Source organism: Cervus elaphus, chromosome 4, assembly GCF_910594005.1.
Source record: "Cervus elaphus chromosome 4, mCerEla1.1, whole genome shotgun sequence".
NCBI classification, from domain to species: domain Eukaryota; kingdom Metazoa; phylum Chordata; class Mammalia; order Artiodactyla; family Cervidae; genus Cervus; species Cervus elaphus.
Genome location: NC_057818.1, coordinates 64,005,498 through 64,030,747, shown reverse-complemented (window position 1 = coordinate 64,030,747; position 25,250 = coordinate 64,005,498). Strand labels below are relative to the sequence as shown.

Sequence of the window (25,250 nt, the reverse complement as noted above, 5' to 3'; positions counted from 1 at the left end):
TCCCTGAGCCAAAGTGGCACATTTGGGAAGACATATTCTCGTCCCCCTCACTTCTCTTCAAGCAAATCTTCGAGTGACCTTGAAACATTAAAAATCTTCTTTATTTTTGAAGAAACCAAAGCTCACACAGAGAGAACTTTCTCCATGTGTCCTTTTACCACCTGCTCCTATCCCTCCATTGCTCCCTGGAATTGATCTTCCAGGGTCAAGGGCAGATGGACATCCTTGATGACTTTGTGCCTTGCTTTCTCAGCAGATCGTAGCCTCCTCAACTATGTCTACAATGCTGGGTCAGTATCTACGCCAGTTTGGTCAGAAGTTGGCTCGCAGGAAGCCACAGGAGTTCAGGGAGGAACCTGAGAGTCCCGAGACCCATCCTCTGAACACCCTGGGCCTGGTGTGGATAGGTTTGGACAACATGTTGGGAGCTGGCATATACATCCTGATTGGAGGAGTGGCCAAATTCGTAGCTGGACCAGCAATCATCCTTTCCTTATTGGTGGCCGGCGTGACTACTGTGTTGTCTGGGCTCTGCTATGTCGAGTTGGCAGCCAGAGTAAAACAACCTATTACTGGGTATTTCGTGAGCTATGTCACGATGGGACAACTGTACGCCTTCATCACTGGCTGGAACCTCTTACTGTATTTAATTGTTGGTGAGATGATGGAGAGGGGGGAGAAGTGGGCCTTAAGATGGAGAAAGTAGGAGAGATGACTGGGGGCTTCACTCACTGATCAGAACTTTGTTATCCACCTTCGGGGCAGAGTTGGGAGAGGGGTAATGGTGGCAGGAAAACCGTACAACCTCATTGCACGCAGGTCTATCCTGCTTTCCTTAAATGACGGACAGAGAAACCAGAGGAAAGGAGCTGTAAGGAGTGGGTGAGAGGGAGGCAAGCCCCTAGGCTCATCCCCTGACCACAGTGAAGTCTTTGCTCAGCTGTTGCCTTCCTGGATTTTCCCTTACACCTCAACTTAAAAATTAAACTCTGATCTAGTCCCTCCTACTCCCATTTACCTGTGTTTCTTTGTTTTCCATCACTTCTTTCTGCTAGCATATTAAATAGTTGGCCTTTTTGTGAATCACCTGGGTCTCCCTTCTCTACCCCATGAGAAGATCTTTGAGATCAGGTGTTTTTTTGCTCACCTCCTGCCCCACATATTTCACATGGCACATAATAGGGGTTCAGTTTCTGTCTGCTTGTAAACATTCCTCCTTCTGTTGCTGCAGCCACTGCCTGTATAGCCCGGGCCTGGAGCTCCACCTTTGACAGCCTGATTGGGAACCACATCTCTGAGGCATTAGGGGGAACTTTCTCTCTGCAGATGCCCTACTTCCTGGCCTCATTTCCAGACTTTCTTGCCCTGGGCCTGGTGCTGCTGCTCACAGGTGAGAAGGGACCAGAGACAGAAAGGGAAGAGAGGGGTATGGAGGGGGAGCTGGCATGGGGAAGGCTTGGGGTGGCAGAAAGGTGGGAAATTAGGACTGGGAAATGGGGGTTGGATTAAGAAAGAGAGAAAGGCAAGACATGTTTTCCTACCCTTGGACTATTGGTAATTCAGGTTGGATCATTCTTTGGTGTGGGGTCATGTCCTGTACATTTCTGCTTTATAAAAAAAATCATTGTTGGGGGAATTCCCTGGTGGTCCAATGGTTAGGACACTGTGATTTCACACTGAAGGTTTTGGTTCAATCCCTGGTCAGGGAACTAAGATCTCACATGTCAAGAGGGGTACCCCCAAAAAAATCATTGTTGGATGTTGAGCAGCATCTGTGATCTTTATGTACTAGGTACCAGTGACACCCAGCCCCCAAATTGTGACAATTGGAATGTCTCCAGACATTGCTAATATCCCTTGGGGCACAAAATCATCCCAGCTGGGAATCACTTGCCTAGACCAACAAGTTTCTTCCTCCATACTGAGATCAAAGATTTTTTTTTAAATGAGAGGAAATCCACATAAATTTAACCATTTTATTATTTTCCTAGTTTTATTGAGATATAATTCACTTCATGGCAAACACATGAGGAAAAAAATAGAAACAGTGAGAGACTTTATTTTCTTGGGCTCCCAAATCACTGTGGATGGGGACTACAGCCATGAAATTAAAAGGCACTTGCTCCTTGGAAGAAAAACTATGACAAACCTAGATAGTATATTAAAAAGCAGAGGCATCACTGCTGACAAAGGTCTATATAGTCAAAACTATGGTTTTGCCAATAGTCAGGTACAGATGTGACAGTTGGATCATAAAGAAGGCCGAGTACCAAAGAATTGTTTTCGAGCTGCGGTGTTGGAGAAGACTCCTGAGAATCCATTGGGCTGCAAGGAGATCCAATCAGTCCATCCTAAAGGAAATCAGTCCTGAATATTCATTGGAAGAACTGATGCTGAAACAGAAGCTCCAATACTTTGGCCACATGATGTGAAGAACTGACTCATTGGAAAAGACCCTGATGTTGAGAAAGACTGAGGGCAGGAGGAGAAGGGGATGACAGAGGATGAGATGGTTGGATGGCATCATTGACTCAATGGAGATGAGTTTGAGCAAACTGTGGGAGATAGTGAAGGACAGGGGAGCCTTGCGTGCTGCAGTCCACGGGGTCACATAGAGTCAGACATGACTGCGTGACTGACCCACAACAACAACTGACACACAGCATTGTAAAAGATTAAGATGAGTTGATAGACATGGATATTGTGAGATGATGGTCACAGTAAGAAAATATCCATCTGCAAGTGTCCAATTCAGCGGCACTTAGTACATCCCCACTGCGGTGTAACCACCACCCCACCCAGTACATACATTTTCGTCACAACGAAAGGAAACCCTGTACCCTCTGAGCAGTCACTGTCCATCTGTCCACAACCACCAACCGCCAGCCTGGGCACCCACTAGTCTGCTTTCTGTCCCTCTGGATTTAGTTATTCATTTCTCTAGCCTCACTGCAATGCATGGGGAATTTCCCAGACTAGGGATTGAGCCTATGCTCCCTGTAGTGGAAGCTCAGGGTCTTAACCAATGGACTGCGAGGGGAGTCCTGGATTTAGTTATTTTGTTGTCTCATTTTCCATTTTTCCCACAGGACTACTGGCTCTGAGAGTTTATGAGTCAACCCTGATTAGCAAAGTGTTCGCAGGCTTGAACATTTTGGTTCTCAGCTTCATCATCATCTCTGGCTTCATTAAGGGAGACCTGCACAACTGGAAGCTCACAGAACAGGACTACATATTGGCTGCAGCTGGAGCTGGTGATGCCTCTAGGTTAGGAGGGCACACTTGGTCGTAGTAATGCATGTGTGTGCGGTGTGCAGAGTTGGGAATACGGTGGGGACTAATGACACCTGGGCTGATGGTCCATGCATGGGGGTCCCTGGAGCCCAGGACTTGTGGTACTAAGGGAGGAGCCCAGTAGAGATGGCCGAACACACCTCACCCACGTTCCTCCTCTTTCCTCCTCTCACCATAGCTTGGGCCTTCTGGGTTCTGGAGGGTTTGTGCCTTTTGGCTTTGATGGAATTCTCCAGGGAGCAGCTACATGTTTCTACGCATTTGTTGGTTTTGCTCACATTGTCAGAGCAGGTAACATGAGCCTCGTGTGTCCCATGAGGGGTTTGGGAACAGAATGGGTTGCCCTTGGGCACAGGGGTGGGTAGAAGTTTAGGTTCCTTTTGAAGCTTGAAGAGTAAAGTGGGTTTGGTGATTTCACCCCAGTGTGTTTACTGACCCAATACCTCCTCCCGTCCTGAAGGGGAAAAAGCCAGCAACCCTCAGTGGTCCATCCCTTTGGCTGTCGTGATCTCCTTCTTCATCTGCTTTTTAGTGTGTTTTGGTGTCTCGGCGGCCCTCACCCTCATGGTGCCCTACTACCCGATTCAGCTCAAGAGCCCCTTGCCGCAGGCCTTCGTCTATGTTGGGTGGGAGCCTGCCAAATACGTCGTGGCTGTTGGCACCCTCTGCATTCTTTCCTACAGGTCAGTGTCATGGTTTTCTCCTCCTCTACTCTCAGATGCTCGGGTATCCCCAGCCCTCGGGACTGAGAGACGAGAGAGAAAGACATCTTGCCCCAGGTAGACCAGGGATCAAAAGCCCTGGTCTCTCCTGCTTCTGCACCTTCTCACACATTCCCATTTTCTCTTCCAGCCTTCTGAGTATCATGTTTATCATGGCTCAGTTGACCTATGCAATGGCAGAGGACGGGCTCCTTTTCCGGGGACTTGCCTGGATCCCTGCCCCCACCGATGCCCGCACTGATGCCCGCACCAATACCCGCACCATCATTGTCCGCACCGTTGCTCCCACAGGAACCCCCATCATGGCCGTCTTGGTTCCTGGAGCTCTTGCAGGTGAACAAACAAAACTCACCCTTTTTAAAATCATGCTTCTTAACGCACACTTTTCTAGTGGTTTCTCACTCTCCCCACACCGTCTTTGCTCCCTCATCCCAGCGGTCATGGCGTTACTCTTCGACTTCACTGACCTGGTGGACCTGATGTCCCTTCGGTCCCTGCTGGCTTACTCCCTGGTGACATTTTCTGTCCTTGTCCTCAGGTGAGACCCCACGACACCTCGACTTGGGGGGGGGGGCGGTCTTTGACTTGTAAGGGTTGATGGGGAGGTAATCATCTTCTAACTTCATGCTGCCTCCTCAATGTCCTGCTACCATTGACTGGGTAAAGAGAGGCATTAAACAGACTAATGTTGGATCAGCAGTAGCGGCTGTTACTAATATTGCTTTCATATTTCTAATTTAGGTATCAACCAGCCCAGAATGGAAGCAAGAAGGAGAAAACAGCGGAGGAAATTGAGATGAAGCCTGAAGTTGAAGGAGGTCCTTTGGAATCTGAACCTGAAGCAGGAATCTCAGGCATTCTGAAGAGTCTATGGTTCCCTCCCAGCACCATCCCCACCCAGAGATCCGGCCAGATTGTCTATGGATGTGCCTCCCTGCTTGGTGAGCAGTGGGATTTCTCTTTGGTCATATTCTGAAATTGACAGGATGGTACTGGAGTGTGTATTTTGTCAGTTGAGGAGTCTTGGAGATATCATGGCCCCTCCTGATGTGGGCAGCATGGGGAGGGGTGTGACCCAAGGTCCTGACGGCTTTGTCTTCTGAGTCCAGCCTGTTCTCCTCCTTGACCCTTGCAGTTCTCCTGCTGATAATCCTGAGCCTGATCCTGTACTGGTGGTCCAGCCAGGTGTTCTCTGGAGACCCCGTGCTCACAACAGTGGCTGTGCTGCTGCTGTTGCTCATCACTGGGGTCACGGTCATCATCTGGAGGCAGCCTCAGGACCCCTTTCCTCTTATGTTCAGGGTAGGTGACCTATGTGTTCAAAGTGTCCACCTTGAGTGAAGCAGGTCTGTGTGCTTTAGGTCTAAACATCCTTCACTGGACCAGGGAAGAAGGGGAGTTGCTGAAACCAATGGACCCTTCCCTGATCCACACTCAGTGCTTTACAAACTCAGTCTCACTAAGCACTGAGCACACAGTCTGAGAAGAACTGGAGTCTTCCTGCCCACATGGGGTAGGGTCTCTCAGACATCTAGGGCGTGTTCAGGAATGAAATGACTTTGCTCACAGGTCTCTGCTTTGCCTGCCGTCTTCCTGGTGAGCACCTTTGTGAATGTTTACTTGATGATACAGATGACCACTCAGACCTGGGTTCAATTTGGCATCTGGACTGCGATTGGTAAGTGGTTGTCTGGGATAAAGAGGTTTCTTGACTGACGGAGCCCAATATTCTTTCTACTACCTCTCCCCTGAACTGTGTCAGACACCATGACAGGAGACCTAGTGGGCATTTGTAGGTGAGGGGAGCACCTACTTTCCCCTCATTATCTCATTTCCCTTCTAGGATTTGCCATATACTTTGGATATGGGATCCGACACAGCCTGGAGGAGAACAATGGGACATAGCCACCAGCCTCCACTTCCCAGACTGAACAGAAACATCCCTAGTGATGAATCATCTTAACCATAGGAGAGAGATGCTATGTGGAATTCCTCCACGTACTGGAGGATCTGCTGGTTCAAGGTACACTGTGAATCTCTATGGAGCATGAAGGTGGATGCATCATTGCCAGTGGACAAAGTGACTTGAATGTTTTAAATGCTGAAGTTTACAATTAAAAGCACAATACACATCCAGAAAAGTGAATTTTCATGTGGAATGTACAAAAATGTAACCAGAAACCAGAGGAAGAAATAAAATATTAACTTGAACAGAGGCACTGCCTCCTTGTGCCTGTTCCCAGTGAAAATACACAAATTGTCACATGGGAAAGAAACACAGGTTACCATATATTGTGACAAGAAAGTGAAAGTCACTCAGTCATTTCCAACTCTTTGTGATTCCATTGACTATGGAGTCTGGCCTATGGAGGCCAGAATACTGGAGTGGGTAGCCTTTTCCTTCTCCAGGGGATCTTCCTGAGCCAGGAATCGAACCGGGGTCTCCTGCATTACAGGCAGATTCTTTACCAACTGAGCTATCGGGGAAGCCCACATTGTGACAAGAGTTGCACTTTAGGGGGCTTTCCTGGCAGTCCTGAGGTTAATACCTTGCCTTCTTATGCAGGGGGTGTCTGTTCTATCCCTGGTTAGGGAACTAAGATCCCACATGCCTCAAAACATAAAACAGAGGCATAAAGACTTTAAAAATGGTCCATATAAAAATATATATATATTTTAAAAAAGGAAAAAGAGTTGTACTTAAGGTAGTCCCTGGAGGTCTAGGAGTTAGGACTCAGCATTTTCATTGCCTTGGCCAGGGTTCTATCCCTGGTCGGAGAACTAAGATTCTAAAAACTGTGCAATGTGGCCAAAAAAAAAAAAAAGGTTAAAAATGAATTTAAAAGAAAGAATTTCATTTTCTTAAATTGAAAATCTAACCGGCTTTATTCAACAACTCATGAATTTAAACATGTGCTCATACTCCCTTTTTTTCTGATAGAGCTTATAAAGTGTTCATGTTATTTTTTCTTTATATATTTGATAGAATTTAGTCAGACAAGTCATCTCAGCCTGGGTTTTGCTTAATGGGAGGATTTATAATCACCAATTCTTGTCCCTGTTATAAGGCGACTCAGATCTTTCTTTAGAAAAAAAGAGTTGCAGTTTAAACATGAGAAAAGAGATAGGTTGGAAGTAGAAGGAAAGGAACAGATACATCATGCAAACAATAACATAGAAAGCTAGCATAACAATATTAATATCAGACAAAGTACATTTTAGGAAAAAGAGTATAATAACAGATAAAATGGGTAATTTACAGTGAGAAAGATAATCAGTCATTTTCATCCTTTCCTCCAGCTTCACTGAGATATAGAATCACACTGTATAATAAACACTTTACTTTTCTGTCACAGACTCTTAGAGTTACACAGTACAGTTGATGAGGAAAAGTTCTTAACTGTAAAAAAAACAAACAAAAAAAAAAAACCTCCTGTATTGCCAGGGGTGGGTGAAGGGGATGGGAAGTAGTGGTTGGTTGATAAATGGTTACAGTTGAGTGGAACTAAAAGGTGGGAAGTGAAACTGGAAAGTGAAAATAAAAAGGTGTTGCTGCAGAACAGAATGCTTGAAATTGAGATTATAGACATTGAAGATGTTGGTAATAATGAAGTGGAGGACTGTTTGTGGGAATGAGCAACTGAAGTAAAATGAAGGAGAGCTGGAGGTCAAGATATTGAGTAGCAAAGTTATTAAATGAATTTTAAAATAGATGGAGGAGGATGCACAGAATTAGGCAAAGTCACCATCTTGCAAGTTATAATAAATCAGATTTAGGACACAATTCATGTGACTGATTTTGTTAGGCGAAACTCTGATGGAAGAGGCTGACATCCCCTGATCGCTGTTCTTCCCTTACCGCTCGGGGACAACCAGGTATCCCGTGTTACCCCATGTGCTGTAACAGGCAACACAGAACACCACCCGGAACACAGCCCTGATGAAAAGCTGAGTCAGAAAGTCATCAAGCCTCTAGATCAACTACAGCTCATCGTGAACATAAGGGATAGATTCACATTTCCACTGAAAACACAATCAACCAAAACCAGCCTGTTGACAATTCCCCAGGGCAGAAGAATGGTCCCCTTTTTACACCAATTAAATGACATGACCCACGGCCATAAAAAGGAATGCATTTGACTCAGTTCTAATGAGGTGGATGAACTTAGAGCCTTTAATACAGAGTGAAGTGAGTCAGAAAGAGTAAATATCATATATTAACACATATGTATGGAATCTAGAAAGATGGTTCTGATGGACGTACCTGTAGGGCAGCAATAGAGCTGCAGACATAGAGAACAGACCTGTGGACACAGTGTGGGAAGGAGAGGGTGGGATGAATTGGGAGAGGAGCATTGAAACATAGCCATCACCACGTGTAAAACAGATCACCAATGGGAAGGGGCTGTATAACACAGGGAGCTCAGACCCAGTGCCCTGTGACCACCTAGAGGGGTGCATGGGGTGGGAGGTGAGGGAGGAGGCCCAAGAGGAAGGGGACATACATGTACCTATGGCTGATTCATGGCGATGTATGGCGGAAACCAACATAACTTTGTAAAGCAGTTATCCTCCAATTAGAAATAAATAAATTTAAGTATAATTAAATAAATAAATGATATGACCCAAAGTGAGGAGCTAATACAGGCATATCTCAGAGATGTTGCTAGTTTGGTTTTAGACGGCCACAATAAAGAGAACATGGTAATAAAGAGAGTCACACAAGTTTTAGTTTTCCAGGGCGTGTAAAAGTTGTGTTTACACTACAGCATAGTCTATTTAGTGTCCAAAAGGACAATGTACACTCCTTAATTTAAAAGCACTTGGGACTTCACTGTTGGTCCAATGGCTAAGCCTCTGCACTCTCAATGTAGGGGGCCTGGGTTCGATCCCTGGTCAGGGAACTAGATCCCACATGCCACAATTAAGACCTGGCACAGTCAAATAAATAAATAAAAATAAAATTTTTAAAAAAAGCATTGTATTACCAAAAAACAAATGCTGGGATATCCCTTGTGGTCCAGTGACTAAGACTCCCTGCTCCCAGTGCAGGTGGCCTGGGTCTGATCCCTGGTCAGGGAACTAGATCCCACATGTCACAACTAAGAGCAAAGATCCTGAATGCCACAAGTAAGACCCAGGACAGCCAAAAAAAACAAGCTAACAACCATCTGATAACCTAGGGTTGCCACAAACCTTCAATTTGTTAAAAAAAAAAAAAAAAATGCAGTATTTCAAAGGGCAGAAAAGTGAGGTATGCCTGTCCATGTGTATGTGTTGTTCAGTCACTATGTCACATCTGACTCTTTGTCATTCCATGGGCTGTAGTCTTCCAGGCTCCTCTGTCTTCTACTATCTCCCAGAGTTTGCTCATATTCATGTCCATTGAATGTATATGTATGTGCATGTATGTATACATATTAAAACTTGTATATGTATAATTAACTGGAGAAGGAAATGTCAACCCACTCCTGTAATCTTGCCTGGGAAATCCCATGGGCCAGGGAGCCTGGTGGGGGGTCACAGTCCATGGGGTTGCAGAGAGTCAGACTTGACTGAGCCACTGAGCATGCACGCACACATAAAAACAAACACAGTAGAATGAGGAACACGAAACATGTTAGAATGGTTGCCTCTGGTGGGAAAGACAGTGAGAGAAAGAAACTGGAATTCTCTTAGGCCACCTCTAGTGCAGCGTCATGGCTAAGAGGGAACTTGCGGGTGGGGAGTACACATTGAGAAGAGGGCTGGAAAATGGGGAGGTGAAGCCCACCCACTGTTCTGAAGCCCCTGTGTGGATGAGAAGTGACAAAATCTCAGCACATCAACTATACTTCACCGCCCCCCTCCCCATAAAAAAAAACAAACTGAAAACGTCAGCACTATAGACACACAAATGTAGGATGTCTTTGTGAGACAGGTGCGCAGGGCTATCGGTGTCTACCTGCAAGAGTGTCGTGCTCAGGTCTGACCCATGCTACAGAGTAGACTGCATCACCAACTCAATGGACACGAATTTGAGCAACCTCTTGGAGATGGGGGGGACTCTGGGTGATAGTGGAGACAGAGGAGTCTGGCGGGCTACAGACCCTGGGGTCGCAGAGAGTTGGACACGACCGAGCAACTGAACAACAGCAGCAAGTACAACATCCTACAGGTTCACGTCAAAGTACATGATCTGTTGATCAGGCCTTTCTCTATTCGAAGATGCCGAACATCAGGGAGAGGGATTACTAGAAGGGAATCAGGAGCCTGAGAACTCTTTGGAAGATTTTATGGCGTTGTCATTGTCTTTGGGGGGGGGGGCATGCCCCACAGCTTGTGGGATGTTAGTTTCCCACCCAGGATCGAGCCTCGGCCCCTTGCAGTAGACGCTGGGAGTCCTAACCTCTGGACCGTCAGGGAAGTCCCTTCCATTGTCTTAAGAAAAGTGGGGGGGGGGGGGGGGGGGGGGGGGGGGGCGCGGAGAACAAAAGAGAAAAGAAAGAGAGAAGTTGGGAGACTGGAGATATATTAGTGGTCATCAGATATAAAATAATAGGGAGGTGGCCATAGTATAGGAAGTAGAAAAACAAGCCAACACTGACTAATTTTTTAAAAATATTTGTCCATTTATTTGACTGTGCCAGGTCTTGGTTGTGACACATGGGATCTGGTTCCCTGACCAGGGATTGAACCCAGGCCCCCTGCATTGGGAGCACATTGTTTTAGCCACCAGACCACCAGTGAAGTCTCATGACTAAATCTTATTAGCTGAACAATACTGAAGGAAAAAAAAAAAAAAAAAACAGAAACAAAATCAAAACAAAGAAGCAAGAAAAAAGAAGATAACTGTTCTTACTAGTCCTATTATATAGTTATTTTTTATCAAGGTATAAATTATGCAAAATAAAATGCACATATTTTATTTAAAATTTGTTTCTCCAGTTTTATTGAGATGTAATTGACATATAACATTGTGTAAGTTTAAGATGTACAGCAAGTTGATTGAGTATAATTATATGTGATAAAATGATTCCCGCCATGGTATTAGCCAACATCTCCATCCCATCACATAATTCTCATTTCTTTTTTGTGATGAGAACATTTTCCCCCATCTATTTGCCATGAAGTGATGGGACTGGATGTCATGATCTTAGTTTTTTGAATGTTAAGTTTGAAGCCACATTTTTCACTTTCTTCTTTCACCTTCATCAAGAGGTTTTTTAGTTTCTCTTTGCTTTCTGCCATAAGGGTGGTGTCATCTGCATATCTGAGGTTGTTGATACTCCTCCAAGCAATCTTGATTCCAGCTTGGGATCAGAATCATGACAAATCATAACATGTGACTTTCTGGGCCTAGCTTCTCTTAGAGCTTTGTGGCAAAAAAAGAGCCCAAAGAATTAGAATTGAGGTTTGTAGAGACAGCTCAGGATTCCACAATGGGATAGAGGTAGTATATATTAGGGTCTTGGCAGCAGACAAAATGGACCATTTTGTGGCCCAGAGAATGGTCTGTGAGATCCTTCAGGGAAGGCCGTATGCTGAGCTGGAAGGAAGGTATCTGAGGATCTGTAGGAACTAGGGATTCAAGGGAGGCACCAGAGAGGACTTTGGAGGTGCAGCCACGTTCTCCTTGGTGGAGCCAATATTGACCATGACCTCAGAGAATCGCTGTTGAACTTCTCACTGTTCTGATGGGAAATCCTCATCTTTGGCTTTCTTGAATTTCACTCTATGATTCTTGAACCAATCCTGAGGAGAGAAGAGAGGATCGATGGGTTAATGAACCATGTGAGGTTTCAGAAGCATTTTTATTTTACTCAACTAAACGAATGCTTCTAGCTGAGGACAGCTCTGGTTCCACATCTCGGCTTGTGGAACCCCTGCCAACCTATGGCCAGGGAGAAGCAGGAATGAGGCTGTGGGCACAGAAAGTGAGGCAGGGATCTGAGCCCCCAGAGAAACATATTTGCTGCTGTTGTTCATCCCCTAAGTCGTGTCCCACTCTTTATGACCCCATAGATTGCAGCACACCAGGCTCCTCTGTCCGGCATTATCTCCTGGTGTTTGCTCAAATTTGTGTCCATTCAGTTTGTGATGTCATGCAACCATCTGTCACCCCCTTCTCCTCCTACCCTCAGTCTTTCCCAGCATCAGGGTCTTTTCCAGTGAGTCCCCTTTTTGCATCAGGTGGCCAAAGTATTGGAGCTTCAGTTTCCACATCAGTCCTTCTGATGAATATTCAGGGTTGATTTCCTTTAAGATTGACTGGTTTGATCTCTTTGCTGTCCAAGGGACTCTCAAGAGTCTTCTCCAGCACCACAATTCGAAAGCATCCATTCTTAGGTGCTCAGCTTTGTTTACGGCCCAGCTCTCTCATCCCTACATGATTTCTGGAAAAACTATAGCTTAAACTATAAAGAGCAAGGTACGGGAAAGCAAAGTGGTCATCACTAGGGGGTGCCATAGCACGGATGTCTGTACATGGTCCACCGCTGGGCCAGACCTGACCCCTCACTCGTTTTTGATTTTTTGGTTTGTTTTGTTTTAAATTGCCTGGGAAGATTGTACTTGAAAATGTAAAGTTAAAAAAAATGTAAACTTGAAAGTTATATTCTAAAACAAAAGGATTTGAGTCAGATTATGAAGGACCTTAAAGGTTAAGTGACAGACAAACTTTATACAAAGGTGTTTTGATGTGGACCATATTTAAAGTCTTCATTGAATTTGTTACAATATTTCTTCTATTTTCTTTTTCTTTTTTTCTTCTGTTTTATGTTTTGGTTTTTTGGCCCCGAGGCAAGTGGGGTATTAGGCCCCTGACCAGGGATTGAACCTGCACCCTCTGCATTGGAAGGTGAAGTCTTAAGACTGGACCACCAGGAAATCCCTTTTTAAAATACACACACACACACACACACACACACACACACATATATATATATATTTTTGCTGTATCGCTCAGCCTGTAGGATCTTAGTTCCCTGACCAGGAGTGGAATTCACACCCCCTGCAGTGGAAAGTGGAGTCTTAACCACCGGACTGTCCCTAAACAAAAACTTTTTCTTCCCCCAAAACAAACATTTTAAGCAACAACATTGATAACTGATCTGAGGGCATGTTCCAAAGTTGACTGGAGCTTTGCAGAGGCCACTAAGTTAGATAAGAAAAGTGTTTACACAATCTAGGACAAAGTATTGACCTTGAAATAAAGACAAGGGGCAGAGTTCAGGAAATACTGCTAAAGAGATTGTGAAAAGAGTATTGGTGAAGGGTAGTGCCGGGAGCGGCACACGAGATCCCGCCCATGACAAGGTCATGAGGGAGAAAACCTGACGGGCAAGGCGGATCAGATCTTCAGGGATTTCAAAAAGCTGCCCCCGGCGCTCACCTTAAAGATGATATCTGTCTTTCTGATGCCTGCCTCAATAGACTACTCCCTAATTTCTGTGACACAGGCAGAAGGCCTTCCCCCATCTCTTCCCAAATAAGAATCAATTTGGAACTTTAATCAATAAGTTTCCCAGGCGGTGGTATTTTATGAGATTATCCAGGGTGAAAGGAGTGTTTTAATTTAAACTCCTTTGCTGGTATTTTAGTTTGTTTGGCAAATGCATTTATGCCCTTGGTACTAATATGCATGATTGCTTATATTAATACCTTAATCATAAAATAGCATAAAGAACTTGATCATATAAAGGTCCTAGTAGACATAGAGCCCTTCGGGGAGTGAGGAAGCCCTATTAGAAAACATAAGAAAAACTATTCTAAAGGTGGTTATTGGGTTGATGTTTGCTTGCTGTGTTTTGCTTGCTGTGTTTTTGCTTTTAATGTGCTAAGGTTGTGTTATAGAAACCATTGTTAATATAGTTAAAGATCTAGAGAAATAAGAACTTGGCCCTAGTGTGGTAACAATGAAATGGTTGTTAATTGTCAGCAAGGAGTGCTAGGCAGAAGCTGCCTCACCAAAGTCGCAGAGTCAGTGTGGGGTAAACTTCTTAGATAAACGCAACTGACAACTTTTGCAGAAGGATTAATTTTTGTGTTAACAAGTTTATACTTCCACTCTGTACTGTTGCCCTATGAGACTGCTACCTTTCAGTTAAGGTCACCATAGAAACAGAAAATAGGTTTGCATTCACCTGACTTGCATAAAATGTTAATAGGCCCCAAGGCCAGAAGATAATGTACAAGACCCTCATAAACAAAGAGGTATGCAGAAAACAACCTGGTTTTGTGAAGGACAAGCTGATGTAATGTTAAACTATTTTTCCCTTAGAAATGTACTAACTTAGGGTATAAAAGCTATGGTAAAAAATAAAGCATTGTCAGACTCTGCCAGACCCTGCAAACACCCCCGTCTGGTCATTCTCTCTCTCTCTCTCTCTCTCTCTCCTTTCTCTCTCTCTCCCTCGCAGACTTGGCCCTATCAAGGCGGGTCTCGCGTGTCTTCTCTCTCTCTCGCCTACGCCGTTCATCCTGAGAGTGCCCCCTGGATCCTGCCGAAGCTGGACCCCGGCAGGGTAGGGAGAACACATGGCTTCCTTGGTGGCTCAGTGGTAAAGAACCTGCCTGCCAATGCAGGAGATGTGGGTTTGATCCCTGATTTGGGAAGATCTCCTGTAGGAAGGCATGGCAACCCTCTCCGGTATTCTTGCCTGGAGAATCCCATGGACAGAGGAGCCTGGAGGGCTATAATCATGTCCAATTCAGACATGACTGAATGACTAAACAATAAAGGGAAATGGTACAAACACTGCAGCTGGAATTTGGAGACATAAAGAGAGAGATTAGTTTAAGACAAGCCACTTAAAGGTAATTGTGTGATCCACCATCTGTTTCAGTATGGCCCACAAGTTAAGAGGTTTTACATTTTGAAATAGTTGGGAGAAAAAAAAAAGCCAACATAGGAAGAATAATTTATGACATGTGAATAACATATGAACTTCTAATATGTGTCCATGAAGTCGTATGGAACACAAAATATCCATGGGATTCTCCAGGCAAGAATGCTGGAGTGGTTGCCATTTCCTTCCCTAAAGAATCCTCCATAAAGGCATGCAAGTTTGGCTCAGATGGTAAAGCACCTGTCTACAATGCGGGAGACCAAGGCTCGTTCCCTGGGTTGGGAAGATCCCCTGGAGAAGGAAATGGCAACCCACTCCAGTACTCTTGCCTAGAAAACCCCATGGATGGAGGAGCTTGGTGCAGGCTACTGTCCACGGGGTCACAAAAAGAGTCAGGCATGACTGAGCGACTTCAAAGGATCTTCCTGACCCAGGAATCATACGGGTGTCTCCTGCATTGCAGGCAGATCCTTTGATGTCTGAGTCACAGGGAAGCCCCTATGAGAACACAGACACATCTTTCTGTTTTCACAACCTGGATGGCTGCTCCTCTGCTGCTATCAAGGCAGAATTTAACAGTTGTGGCAGAGACTGTATGGCTCACAAATGTTTACTATCTGGTCCTTTACACAAAAACTTTGCCCATCTTGCTCTAAGGGTTGGGAGAGAGAGTAATAGGGTATGGGTAGTAGTCTGGGTCTTCAGAGTCTTGGGGATTGCAGTGGTATCAAGCTTCAGGAATTATCCTAGAAATCAGCCCTGGTTATTCATTGGAAGGACTGATGCTGAAGCTGAAGCTCCCATACCTTGGCCACTGGATGCAACGAGTCAATTCATTGAAAAACACTCTGATGCTGGGAAAGATTGAAGGCAGGAGGAGAAGGGGGTAGTGGAGGATGAGATGGTTAGATAGCATCACCGACTCAATGAGCATGGATTGAGCAAACTCTGGGAGATGGTGAAGGACAGGGGAGCCTGGCAGGCTGCAGTCCATGGGGTTGCAACACGACTTGGCAACTGAAGAACAGCAACAAATGAAGTGGCCTGGTGAGATGGGGCTTGTTTTCTGACCTGCAGGACTGTTGGGTGTAGCTCATTTTTGAGGCCATTTCTCTCTGGAGGCCAAGGGTGGGGTATGGGTTTTTTTTTTTTTTTTTTTAAGAAAATTTAAATATGCCAACTGTTTCTCCGTGAACATGGTTCGTTTCCTTTTTGAGTGCTTGCGGTATTTTCCTAGGAAGGAGAGAAAGGCAGGAATGAGGTGCTAAAGTCAGTTTCATTTTCAAAAGCCTGAATTTCCCCCTTCCTCTCCCCAGAGGTCAAGCTTGGCTCTCCAGTGACTGAAATGCCCAGATATTCACAAACAACGTGGATGATGTCGATCAAAAATAAATATGCACAACTTGAGAGTTGTGAGTTAAGTTTTATTTGGGGCAAAATGAGGACTGCAGCCTGGGAGGCAGCATCTCAGATAGCTCTGAGAGACTGCTCCAAAGCAGCAGTGGGGGAAAGTCAATGTATAAGGTTTTGGTGAAGGGGGAGTTCAAGGCCATGAAGCACTCATTTTACAAAAGGATTTTGTTAGTCATGAAGATCTGATATCACCATGAAGGGATTTAGTGCTTCTCTAGATAGGAGGAGATGCAAGGATTGAGATCATAAAGTAAGTGTGAGTAGTTCAGTGCCCAGCTCTTTGGGATCCCATGGACTGCAGCCCACCAGGCTCCTCTATCCATGAGAATTTTCCAGGCAAGGATACTGGAGTGGGTTGCCATTTCCTTCTCCAGGGGATCTTCCCAACCCAGGGATCGAACCTGGGTCTCCTACACTGCAGGCAGATTCTTTACCAACTGAGCTACAAGGGAAGCCCTTGAGATCATAAAACCTGTCCCTAAAAACACCCAACTATCTAAAGACCTGTCCCACCAGATTCCCTGGAGCACAGAGTGCCCCACTCCACCCTGGACTCCCTCAGGGATTGTTGAAGGTCAATAGCTATGCAGCACTGGGTTCAATCTCCAAAGAGGAAGATGGCAAATGGCTTTTTTGTTCAGTCATTGGCAAGGCTCTTCATAAGTGCCAATTTGTAGTTGACAATGGCTTTCCTACTGGTTTCTCTAAAGCCTCATCTTTTGTCACTGTTGCTATCTAAATACCCACCACAGGAAAAGTGAAAGTGAAAGTCGCTCAGTCATGTCTGACTCTTTGTGGCCCCATGGACTATACAGCCCATGGAATTCTCTAGGCCAGAATACTGGAGTGGGTAGCCTTTCCCTTCCCCAGGGGATCTTCCCAACCCAGGGAGCAAACCCAGGTCTCCCGCATTGCAGGGAGATTCTTTACCAACTGAGCCACAAAGGAAGCCCCACCACAGGAAAGGGTCATTTAAATATGGATCCCTTGAATCCCAAGTTTGGATTCTTTTTTTTTTTTTTGCGAGTGAGGAATACGAACAACTCAATCCAATGTACATGATTTTATCCTTGTCATTCATCCCATTTCGACTTATAACTTTTCTCAAATTCAGGTATTCTTTTAGGAACACCAGCAATGAAATGGGAAAACAAGATCACTGCTCTCCTAAACCCAGAGAATGAACCCTATAGATTTTGGTTGATTGGGACCTATTGATACAGGTTCATCAACGGTAATGTATGTACCACTCAGTGTGGGAGGTTGCTACTGGGAGGAGCAATGCCTGTGTGGGGACAGGAGGTTTGACACAGATTTCTGTCCCTCTGCTCAATGTTTCTGTGAAGCTAAATCTGCTCTAATAAAAGTCAAATAATAATAATACTGTTTTCATGGGCATCACACTTCAGTGGAGCCACACATACACACAGAGTATTAAAATATACACTGTATTAGGGACTAACCTTGATGGTTCGGTGGTTAAGATGCCACACTTCCAATGCAGGGGCCACAGGTTCAATGCCTTGTTGGGGAACTATGATCCCACATGCCGCATGGTGCAGCCAACAAAATAACATAGTTAAAAAATATATATACACTGTATTAAATACTGCTAATGTAACCAAGGAGGGCCCTATGGGCCTTGCCTGAGGAGACGCTACCCCATATCCTCTCCTTCAGCTCTTCTCTGAAATACCGAGATAATAATATCTCATGAGCATTTCCTGAGTCCTTGTACAGAAGCTAGAAGCCCCACCAAATGGAAGGTTTTAACTACTTGATGACCATGAGCCTGTAGCCCCCAGACCTACCAGTGCCTAAGGATGGATAATGTTAATCCCTGTGACATCACCCTCTTGTTTAGTCACTAAGTCAGGTCCAACTCCTTGCGATCCCATGGACTGTAGCCTGCCAGGCTCCTCTGTTCAGGAGATTTTCCAGGCAAGAATACTGGAACGGGTTGCCATTTCCTTCTTCAGGGGATCTTCTCGACCCAGGGATCAAGCCCACATCTGCTGTATTGGCAAGTGGATTCTTTACCCCTGAGCCACCTAGGAAGACCTGTTACCCCACCATGAACCAGAGGATTGTACATAAGCTAACCTGGGAGTCCCCTCTCTCATCTTGTCTTTAAAAAGGCTTTGCTGGAACTTCCCTGGTAGTCCAGTGATTAAGAATCTGCTTTGCAATGCAGGGGAATGGGTTTGATCCCTGGTTGGCGAACTAAGATTGTTGCAATGAAGAGCCGATTCTGACTCTATGTTGGAACTGTTTCTTTGACTTGCTTTTCATTGCTGTTGTTATTATGCATGCGTGCTAAGTCTCTACAGTTGTGTCCAACTCTTTGTGACCCCATGGACTGGTGTAGCCCACCAGGCTCCTCTGTCCATGGGGATTCTCCAAGCAAGAATGCTGGGTTAGGTTGCCATGCCCTCCTCTAGGGCATATTCCTGACCCAGGGATCAAACACGAGTCTCTTGTGTCTCCTGCATTGGCAGGCAGGTTCTTTACTGCTAGAACAACCCATAATCATACATAATGGCCAGCCTCAGAGAACCCTGCCCTTCAACCTGACTGTTAGACTAAAGTCCTTTGTTCAGCTCACAGGGAGATGACCTGACCAGCCCCCCTGTGAATGCCTGCAGGAGATTACCATTGAAGGCCAGTTGTCCTGGAGATGTTTTGCAAGACTACGGCCCCTTTTACTTTACTTCCTCACTGTCTCTCTCTCTCTTCTGCATTTTTTTTTTTTTTACTTTACTTCCTCACCTTCCCCATCTCTGTTCCTCTGTTCCATAAAACAGGCTGGCATCCAGACCCCAACAAGATGGTTATTTTGAGTCATTAGTCTGCCATCTTCTCCATCAACTGGCTTTCCTAACGAAGTCTCTTCTTTGTCTCAGCACCTTGTCTTGGATTTATTTGCCTGTGGTGCAGCAGAGCAGAGTGAGCTTGGACTTTGTAACAAGTCCAACACTTTTGGAGCAGCTAAGTTCTTGTGTCATTAGAGAAGCCTGAACACTGCGTCTAAAGATACCACATGATGCAAAAAAGATCTTGAGTGCTACAACTAAGACCTTGTGCAGCCAAATAAATAAATAAAAATAAATGTTAAATCTATTAGAAGGCATTGTTGGGGAATGTCTTTATGAACTCTGAGTAGGGATGGACTTTGAAATTACATATAAAATGCTGCTAAGCTGCTAAGTCACTTCAGTCGTGTCCGACTCTGTGCGACCCCATAGAAGGCAGCCCACCAGGCTCCCCTGTCCCTGGGATTCTCCAGGCAAGAACACTGGAGTGGGTTGCCATTTCCTTCTCCAGTGCATGAAAGTGAAAAGTGAAAGTGAAGTCACTCAGTCGTGTCAGACTCTTAGCAACCCCATGGACCACAGCCTACCAGGCTCCTCCGTCCATGGGATTTTCCAGGCAAGAGTACTGGAGTGGGGTGCCATTGCCTTCTCCAACATATAAAATGAGCAAACCATTAAAGAAAAAAGATGGAACCATTTGACTATATTATAATTAAATGTCATTCAAAGATTTTTAAGGGAGTGGAAAAAAAAAAGCAATTAAAGGGATTAAAAAAAAAAAGCCTTACTATGCATAGACTTTACTGTAAACAATGGTTATCTGGCTTGGTTATCTGTAAAACCAAGATCTCTAACCATTACCATTTTAAAAGATTTGAGTGGCTGAATCAGATCACACCTGAAGTTTACCAGAAGCCGTGAAAGCTACTCAATGCTCAATAAAACGATGAGCTTTCCAAGTTTCCAGAAATCTCAACCAGATTTCTTTGTGGAGCCTATATACTCTGACTTAATCATCCTCCTAAGAGGGATCAGATGCCCATTTCTCAAGGATCAGAGGAATTATGAGTTAACAAAGGGAAGATCTGGAATTCAGACTCAGACTTGGCATTTCCTCTGACTGAGTTTGTCCTCAGATGACAGCTACTAAGCTTCTCCACCATCCGTGTCAAGCCTGAATAGTTGCGATAAGTGGGTTCAGTAGTTAGAGCTCACAGGGTCTAGAGCACAGGCTCAGTAGTGTTGGCACACGGGCTCAGCTGCTCTGTAGCACATGGAATCTTCTCAGACCAGGGATTAGACTCACGTCTCCTGCATTGGCAGGTGAATTCTTCACAACAGACCCACCAGGGAGGCCCTGACTTACCTTCTGAAGTGTCGTCTGGATCTGACATTCTGTTATCCAAATGTGCTTCCATGCTTCTAGTGCTTCTAGTAATAAGAACTGGCAAAATGGGCACCAACACATCCCTCGACAGCTATACCCCAGTCCCACCTGCTCCATGTCTTCCATCCTCATCCACTAATCTGATCCCTGGTCCTCTGGAGCCTGTAGACCTCTCCCATTTCTGTCATTAATCTGATATTTATTGAGTACAGATTTGAAACGGAGTGGGACCCTATGGTCCTCCCTGTTCCAACTTCATCCTCCACCTGTCTGTTGTCTAGGGGAAAACTTCAGCCAAGGAATAAGTTCAGTCAGAGAAGTGAGAAGATGCAGACACAAAGGAAGACAGTCAAAGGAGACCAAATAGTACTAGTTTAGTCATTAAACAAAGTCCAGGACCTTTAGTTCCTCCTCCAGGTCTATGGACAATATTCTGAGCCATATCCTGTGAGCTGTCTTGTAGAGACTGAAACCCCCACCAGGTGGAAGAAGTTAAGGACATGATGACCAGACTGCCGCCATGACAAGAGCTGCCGCAGTTCTGAGAATTGGCCTTAGGGATATGGGAACCATCCAATGCTGCAACTGAAGATAAATAGCACTGAAAGCAATCGAGATGATGCTGATCTGACCACTGATGACCAATTAATTTCAAGATGACTGTCAGAGCTGACTGTGCTGTTTCTTCATGGAGCCCCCCTCCCCCCATATAAAAAAGATCTTGCCCACTGGTTGTCAGTGGGGTGGGGGGAGTTGGACTTTGGGCTGGATTCCACATCCCACCCTCTCCACCCCATTGCCAACATCCAAAATAAAGCAAACGTTTCTTTCCAGAAATCTGGCCTCTTTATTGATTTTTGGGCAGTGGGCAACCAGACCACAATTTTCGTTACAGATTGATTTTACTTTTCAAAGTGAAGCCCACAAACCAACCTCATGGCATCACCCAGGAGCTTGTTAAAATGCAGACTCTCTGCCTATTGTTCAAAGGGTACAAACTTCCAGCTATGGGATTAATGAGTTCTAGGGATTTAATGTACAGCATGATGACTATAGCTAATAATCCTGTATTGTGTACTTGAAAGTTGCTAAGGCAATGCATCGTTAATGTTCTCACTACAAAAAAAAAAAAAAAAAAGGTTAAGTATGGGATGCAGGTGCTTGCTAATGCTATGGTGGTAAACTTTCTGCAATACATAAATGCATCAAATCAACATATTGTCTTCCATGAAAGTGGTCCCTGGGGGCAAAAAAGTTGGAGACTGCTGATCCAATGGGTAGAAGTCAAGGATGCTCTAAACATTCTACAGTGCACATTGTATGAATGTTGTGTTCACAACAAAGAGCTCCAGATGTCAGTAGTAACAAGCTTAAGAAGCCCTGCCTTAGCTGTACTTGTGGAGGCTCTCTCTACGCTTATCTTGATGACTTCTCCCTATAGACTGAAGGCTGAAATGTCCTTCTACCAGATAGTGTCATGGCTTCTTCTGTCATTTCATCCAAATCTCTGCTGAGATATCATCTCCCCAAAACAAAAATATCCACCGAAACCCACCCCCAAACCCCCAAGCCAAAACAAATACTGTCCTAAGCGTATTATCTTAAAAAGCACCCATCAGGCACCATGGAATATTACTCAGCCGTTAAAAAGAATTCATTTGAATCAGTCCTAATGAGATGGATGAAACTGGAGCCCATTATACAGAGTGAAGTAAGCCAGAAAGATAAAGAACATTACAGCATACTAACACATATATATGGAATTTAGAAAGATGATAATGACAACCCTATATGCAAAACAGGAAAAGAGACACAGATGTACAGAACAGACTTTTGGACTCTGTGGGAGAAGGTGAGGGTGGGATGTTTCGAGAGAACAGCATGTATATTATCTATAGTGAAACAGACCACCAGCCCAGGTGGGATGCATGAGACAAGTGCTCGGGCCTGGTGCACTGGGAAGACCCAGAGGAATCGGGTGGAGAGGGAGGTGGAAGGGGGGATTGGGATGGGGAATACATGTAACTCCGTGGCTGATTCATGTCAATGTATGACAAAACCCACTGCAATGTTGTGAAGTAATTAGCCTCCAACTAATAAAAATAAATGAAAAAATAAATTTAAAAAAAAAGAAAAAAGAAAAAAAAAAAGCACCCATCAGGACTTCCCTGGTGACTCAGTGGTTAAGAATCCATCTGCCAATGCGGGGGATCCTTTCCAGACGATCCCTGGTCTGGGAAGATTCCACATGCCACAGGGCAACTCAGCTCGCGTGCTCCAGAGCTCGTGAATCACAACTACCAGAGCTCACGCTCTGCAAGAAGAGAAGCCACCGCCACAAGAAGCCCGAGCACCTCAACTGGAGAGTCTCCCCTGCTCACTGCAACTACGGGGATCCTGCACACGGCAAGAAAACCTAGCACCCCCCCGCCCCCGACCGCCCACAAATAAAAGTACACGTGCGTCTCCATTTCTCCTGAGAAACAGAAGACACAGGTCAACCCACAAGCGTTTATAGTTTAAGAAGATTACCGTCTTTTTTTAGGGGGAATGCAACTAACACACTGAAATGTTTTAAGCTGATTCAAGCAATCAACTAATGGCCTCATTCATTTGATCTTCAGTCATTAACTGAGCTTCTTATGTCTAATCTCTGCGGATACAGGGATGAAAAACAATCTTTGCTCTCAGGGAGGCTGCTTTTCCCTTGGAGGGGCACTCTAAAAAATTAGTAAACATACACAAATTAATATTTTTATTTTAATTTTTTTTTAAATGTTTTGCATCACGTGCAAATTTTTTGAGACGTGATGCAAAGAATGTACGTGTGTGTGCTCAGTCATGTCGGACCCTTTGCGACCCCATGGACTGCAGCACGCCAGGCCTCCCTGTCCTCCACTATCTCCCAGAGTTTGCTCAGACTCATGTCCATTGAGTCAGTGATGCCATCCAACCATCTCACCCTCTGCTGCCTCCTTCTCCTTTTTAGCCTCCTTCTAAAATGAATCCGCCTGCAATGCAGGAGACCTGAGCTCAATCCCTGGGTTGGGAAGACCCCCTGGAGGAGGGGATGGCAACCCTCTCCAGTATTCTTGCCTGGAGAATCCCCAAGAACAGAGGAGCCTGGCATGCTACAGTCCATGGGGTAGCAAAGAGTCGGCCACAACTGAGGGAGGAAGCACAGAACAACGGACAAACCATCCCTTCAAAAACAAAACCGGGCGCCTGTGAGACCTAGGGCAACGTGTCAGGGAACCTGGGAGGAATCTCGCCTATCTGTTCATCTTGGTGCCAGGCAGACGGACCTCTGCATGGGCTGCGGAACCTGCAGGGCCGATGAGCCTGTCCCCATCTCCCTTGCGGTGGCGGCGTTGGAGAAAACTGACCTGGGCAAATTCCAACACACACAGAGAGTAATTGCAGAAAGTGAGCTTTCCCCGGGGGAGATTCCAGCATGCCAAGACAATGTAGTCACAGCAGAGGGGGCAGTAAGAGAGGATTTCTCAGCTCTCAGCCCGCCCCTCTTCCCCAAGGAACATCTCTGGAGGCTGATCTACCCAGAGACCACCTCTCCCATCAAGGAAAAGATAAGTGGTAAGTGCTCTGCTCCCCTAGATAGGCACGCCACCGCTGGAGACACCGGTTTGTGTCCACAGCGGCACTGGCGTCCGGAGGCGGGACCTCCATGAGGAGGGAGAGGAAGGATCTTGGGAAAGAGGCAGACAGGCATTCCAAAGGGCACTAAAGCAATTGCTTTCAATGGCGAGTCCAATCACGAGCCTCTGGGAGAACCACACCGGGGAATCTCCCTACAGGGTCCACGGGCACCCTCAGTGCCCCGGCTGCTGGACCCACATCTGCCCCCACTCTCTGGGGGCTCCTTGTGGGACCCTCCCCCTGCAGCGCCCACAGGAACTCTACAGACAAGATGCTGGCTCAGCAAACCGGCCCCCCCCCGGCCCCCCCCGCCCCCCCGCCCCCGCTCTGGGCTAGGGCGCAGGCAGACTGGAGCTCTAGAGCCACCTTCTGGGAATCCAGAGACAGGTTTCCAAGAGGCAGCCTAGTGGGTTGTCGGAGCAGGGAGACAGAAAAGCTTAAGAATTCTCCCACAAGAGGGAGCAAGAAAAGTGGAGCAGGTGTAGGGAGAGAAAGAGAAAGCCCCAGATAATAGACTACTTTCATTAAAAAGAATACCCCACTGAAAGTGGCTAGCAAAGGCTTAAGGAGGTGTTTTCTCCTTAAAATGCAAAAGCACCAATGGAAAACTACCAAAAAAAAAAAAAAAAGAAAAGAAAAGAAAAATCAAAGAAACATGTCATGACTAACAGAAAGTCAGAAAGTGACACTTTCCAAATATCAATCTGAAAGGCACATAGGCACATAAACTTTTTCTTTCCTTTTTTTGCCGCCTGCTCTGCTTGTGGGATCTTAGTTCCCCAACCAGGGATTGAACCTGGCCCCCTGACAGTGGAAGCACAGAGTCCTAATCACTGGACTCCTCAAGACACAGAATTTTGTGAACAAGCAGATAAGCAATTCAAAATTGCTGTTTTGAAGAAACTCCATGAGAAAATGCCAAAGGAAAATACAATGAAATCTCAAAAACATAAAGTGGAATTTGTGTCAATGAGATGCAGATCTTAATAAAAGAACCAAACAGAAATTCTGGAGCTGAGAAACTCGATGGAGGAGATGAAAAATACAATAGAGAGCATCTGTTGTTCTTGGTGTTCAGGCTGTCTGTCGTGTCCAACTCTTTGCCACCCCATGGACTGCAGCATGCCAGGCTTCC

The 25,250-nt window shown here is 45.4% G+C and overlaps 1 protein-coding gene and 1 long non-coding RNA gene across 2 annotated transcripts; one reads left to right on the top strand and one right to left on the bottom strand.

The window, feature by feature from the left end:
• The first annotated feature begins 283 nt into the window (after positions 1-283).
• Positions 284-5,921, top strand: LOC122692484 (cationic amino acid transporter 3-like). Its single transcript, XM_043900074.1, has 11 exons — positions 284-656; positions 1,232-1,390; positions 3,090-3,267; positions 3,473-3,585; positions 3,755-3,977; positions 4,147-4,349; positions 4,452-4,554; positions 4,758-4,957; positions 5,152-5,318; positions 5,586-5,694; positions 5,860-5,921. The coding sequence occupies exons 1-11, from the start codon at positions 284-286 to the stop codon at positions 5,919-5,921; spliced, it is 1,890 nt and encodes a 629-aa protein (XP_043756009.1).
• A 5,276-nt stretch (positions 5,922-11,197) lies between these two features.
• Positions 11,198-18,075, bottom strand: LOC122692485. Its single transcript, XR_006340672.1, has 3 exons — positions 17,722-18,075; positions 15,917-16,078; positions 11,198-11,750 (listed from the first exon to the last, which is right to left on the bottom strand). It is a non-coding gene; the product is annotated as an uncharacterized LOC122692485 (long non-coding RNA).
• Between the last annotated feature and the right edge of the window lie 7,175 nt (positions 18,076-25,250).

What these genes read in the sequence shown, in the direction of transcription:
- LOC122692484 (XM_043900074.1), top strand. Translation starts at nt 284, where the DNA reads ATGCTGGGTCAGTATCTACGCCAGTTTGGTCAGAAGTTGGCTCGCAGG. An exon ending in GGAGCTGGTGATGCCTCTAG is followed by an intron (nt 3,268 to 3,472) that starts GTTAGGAGGGCA and finishes CTCTCACCATAG; the next exon opens with CTTGGGCCTTCTGGGTTCTG. An exon ending in TGCTCACATTGTCAGAGCAG is followed by an intron (nt 3,586 to 3,754) that starts GTAACATGAGCC and finishes CCCGTCCTGAAG; the next exon opens with GGGAAAAAGCCAGCAACCCT.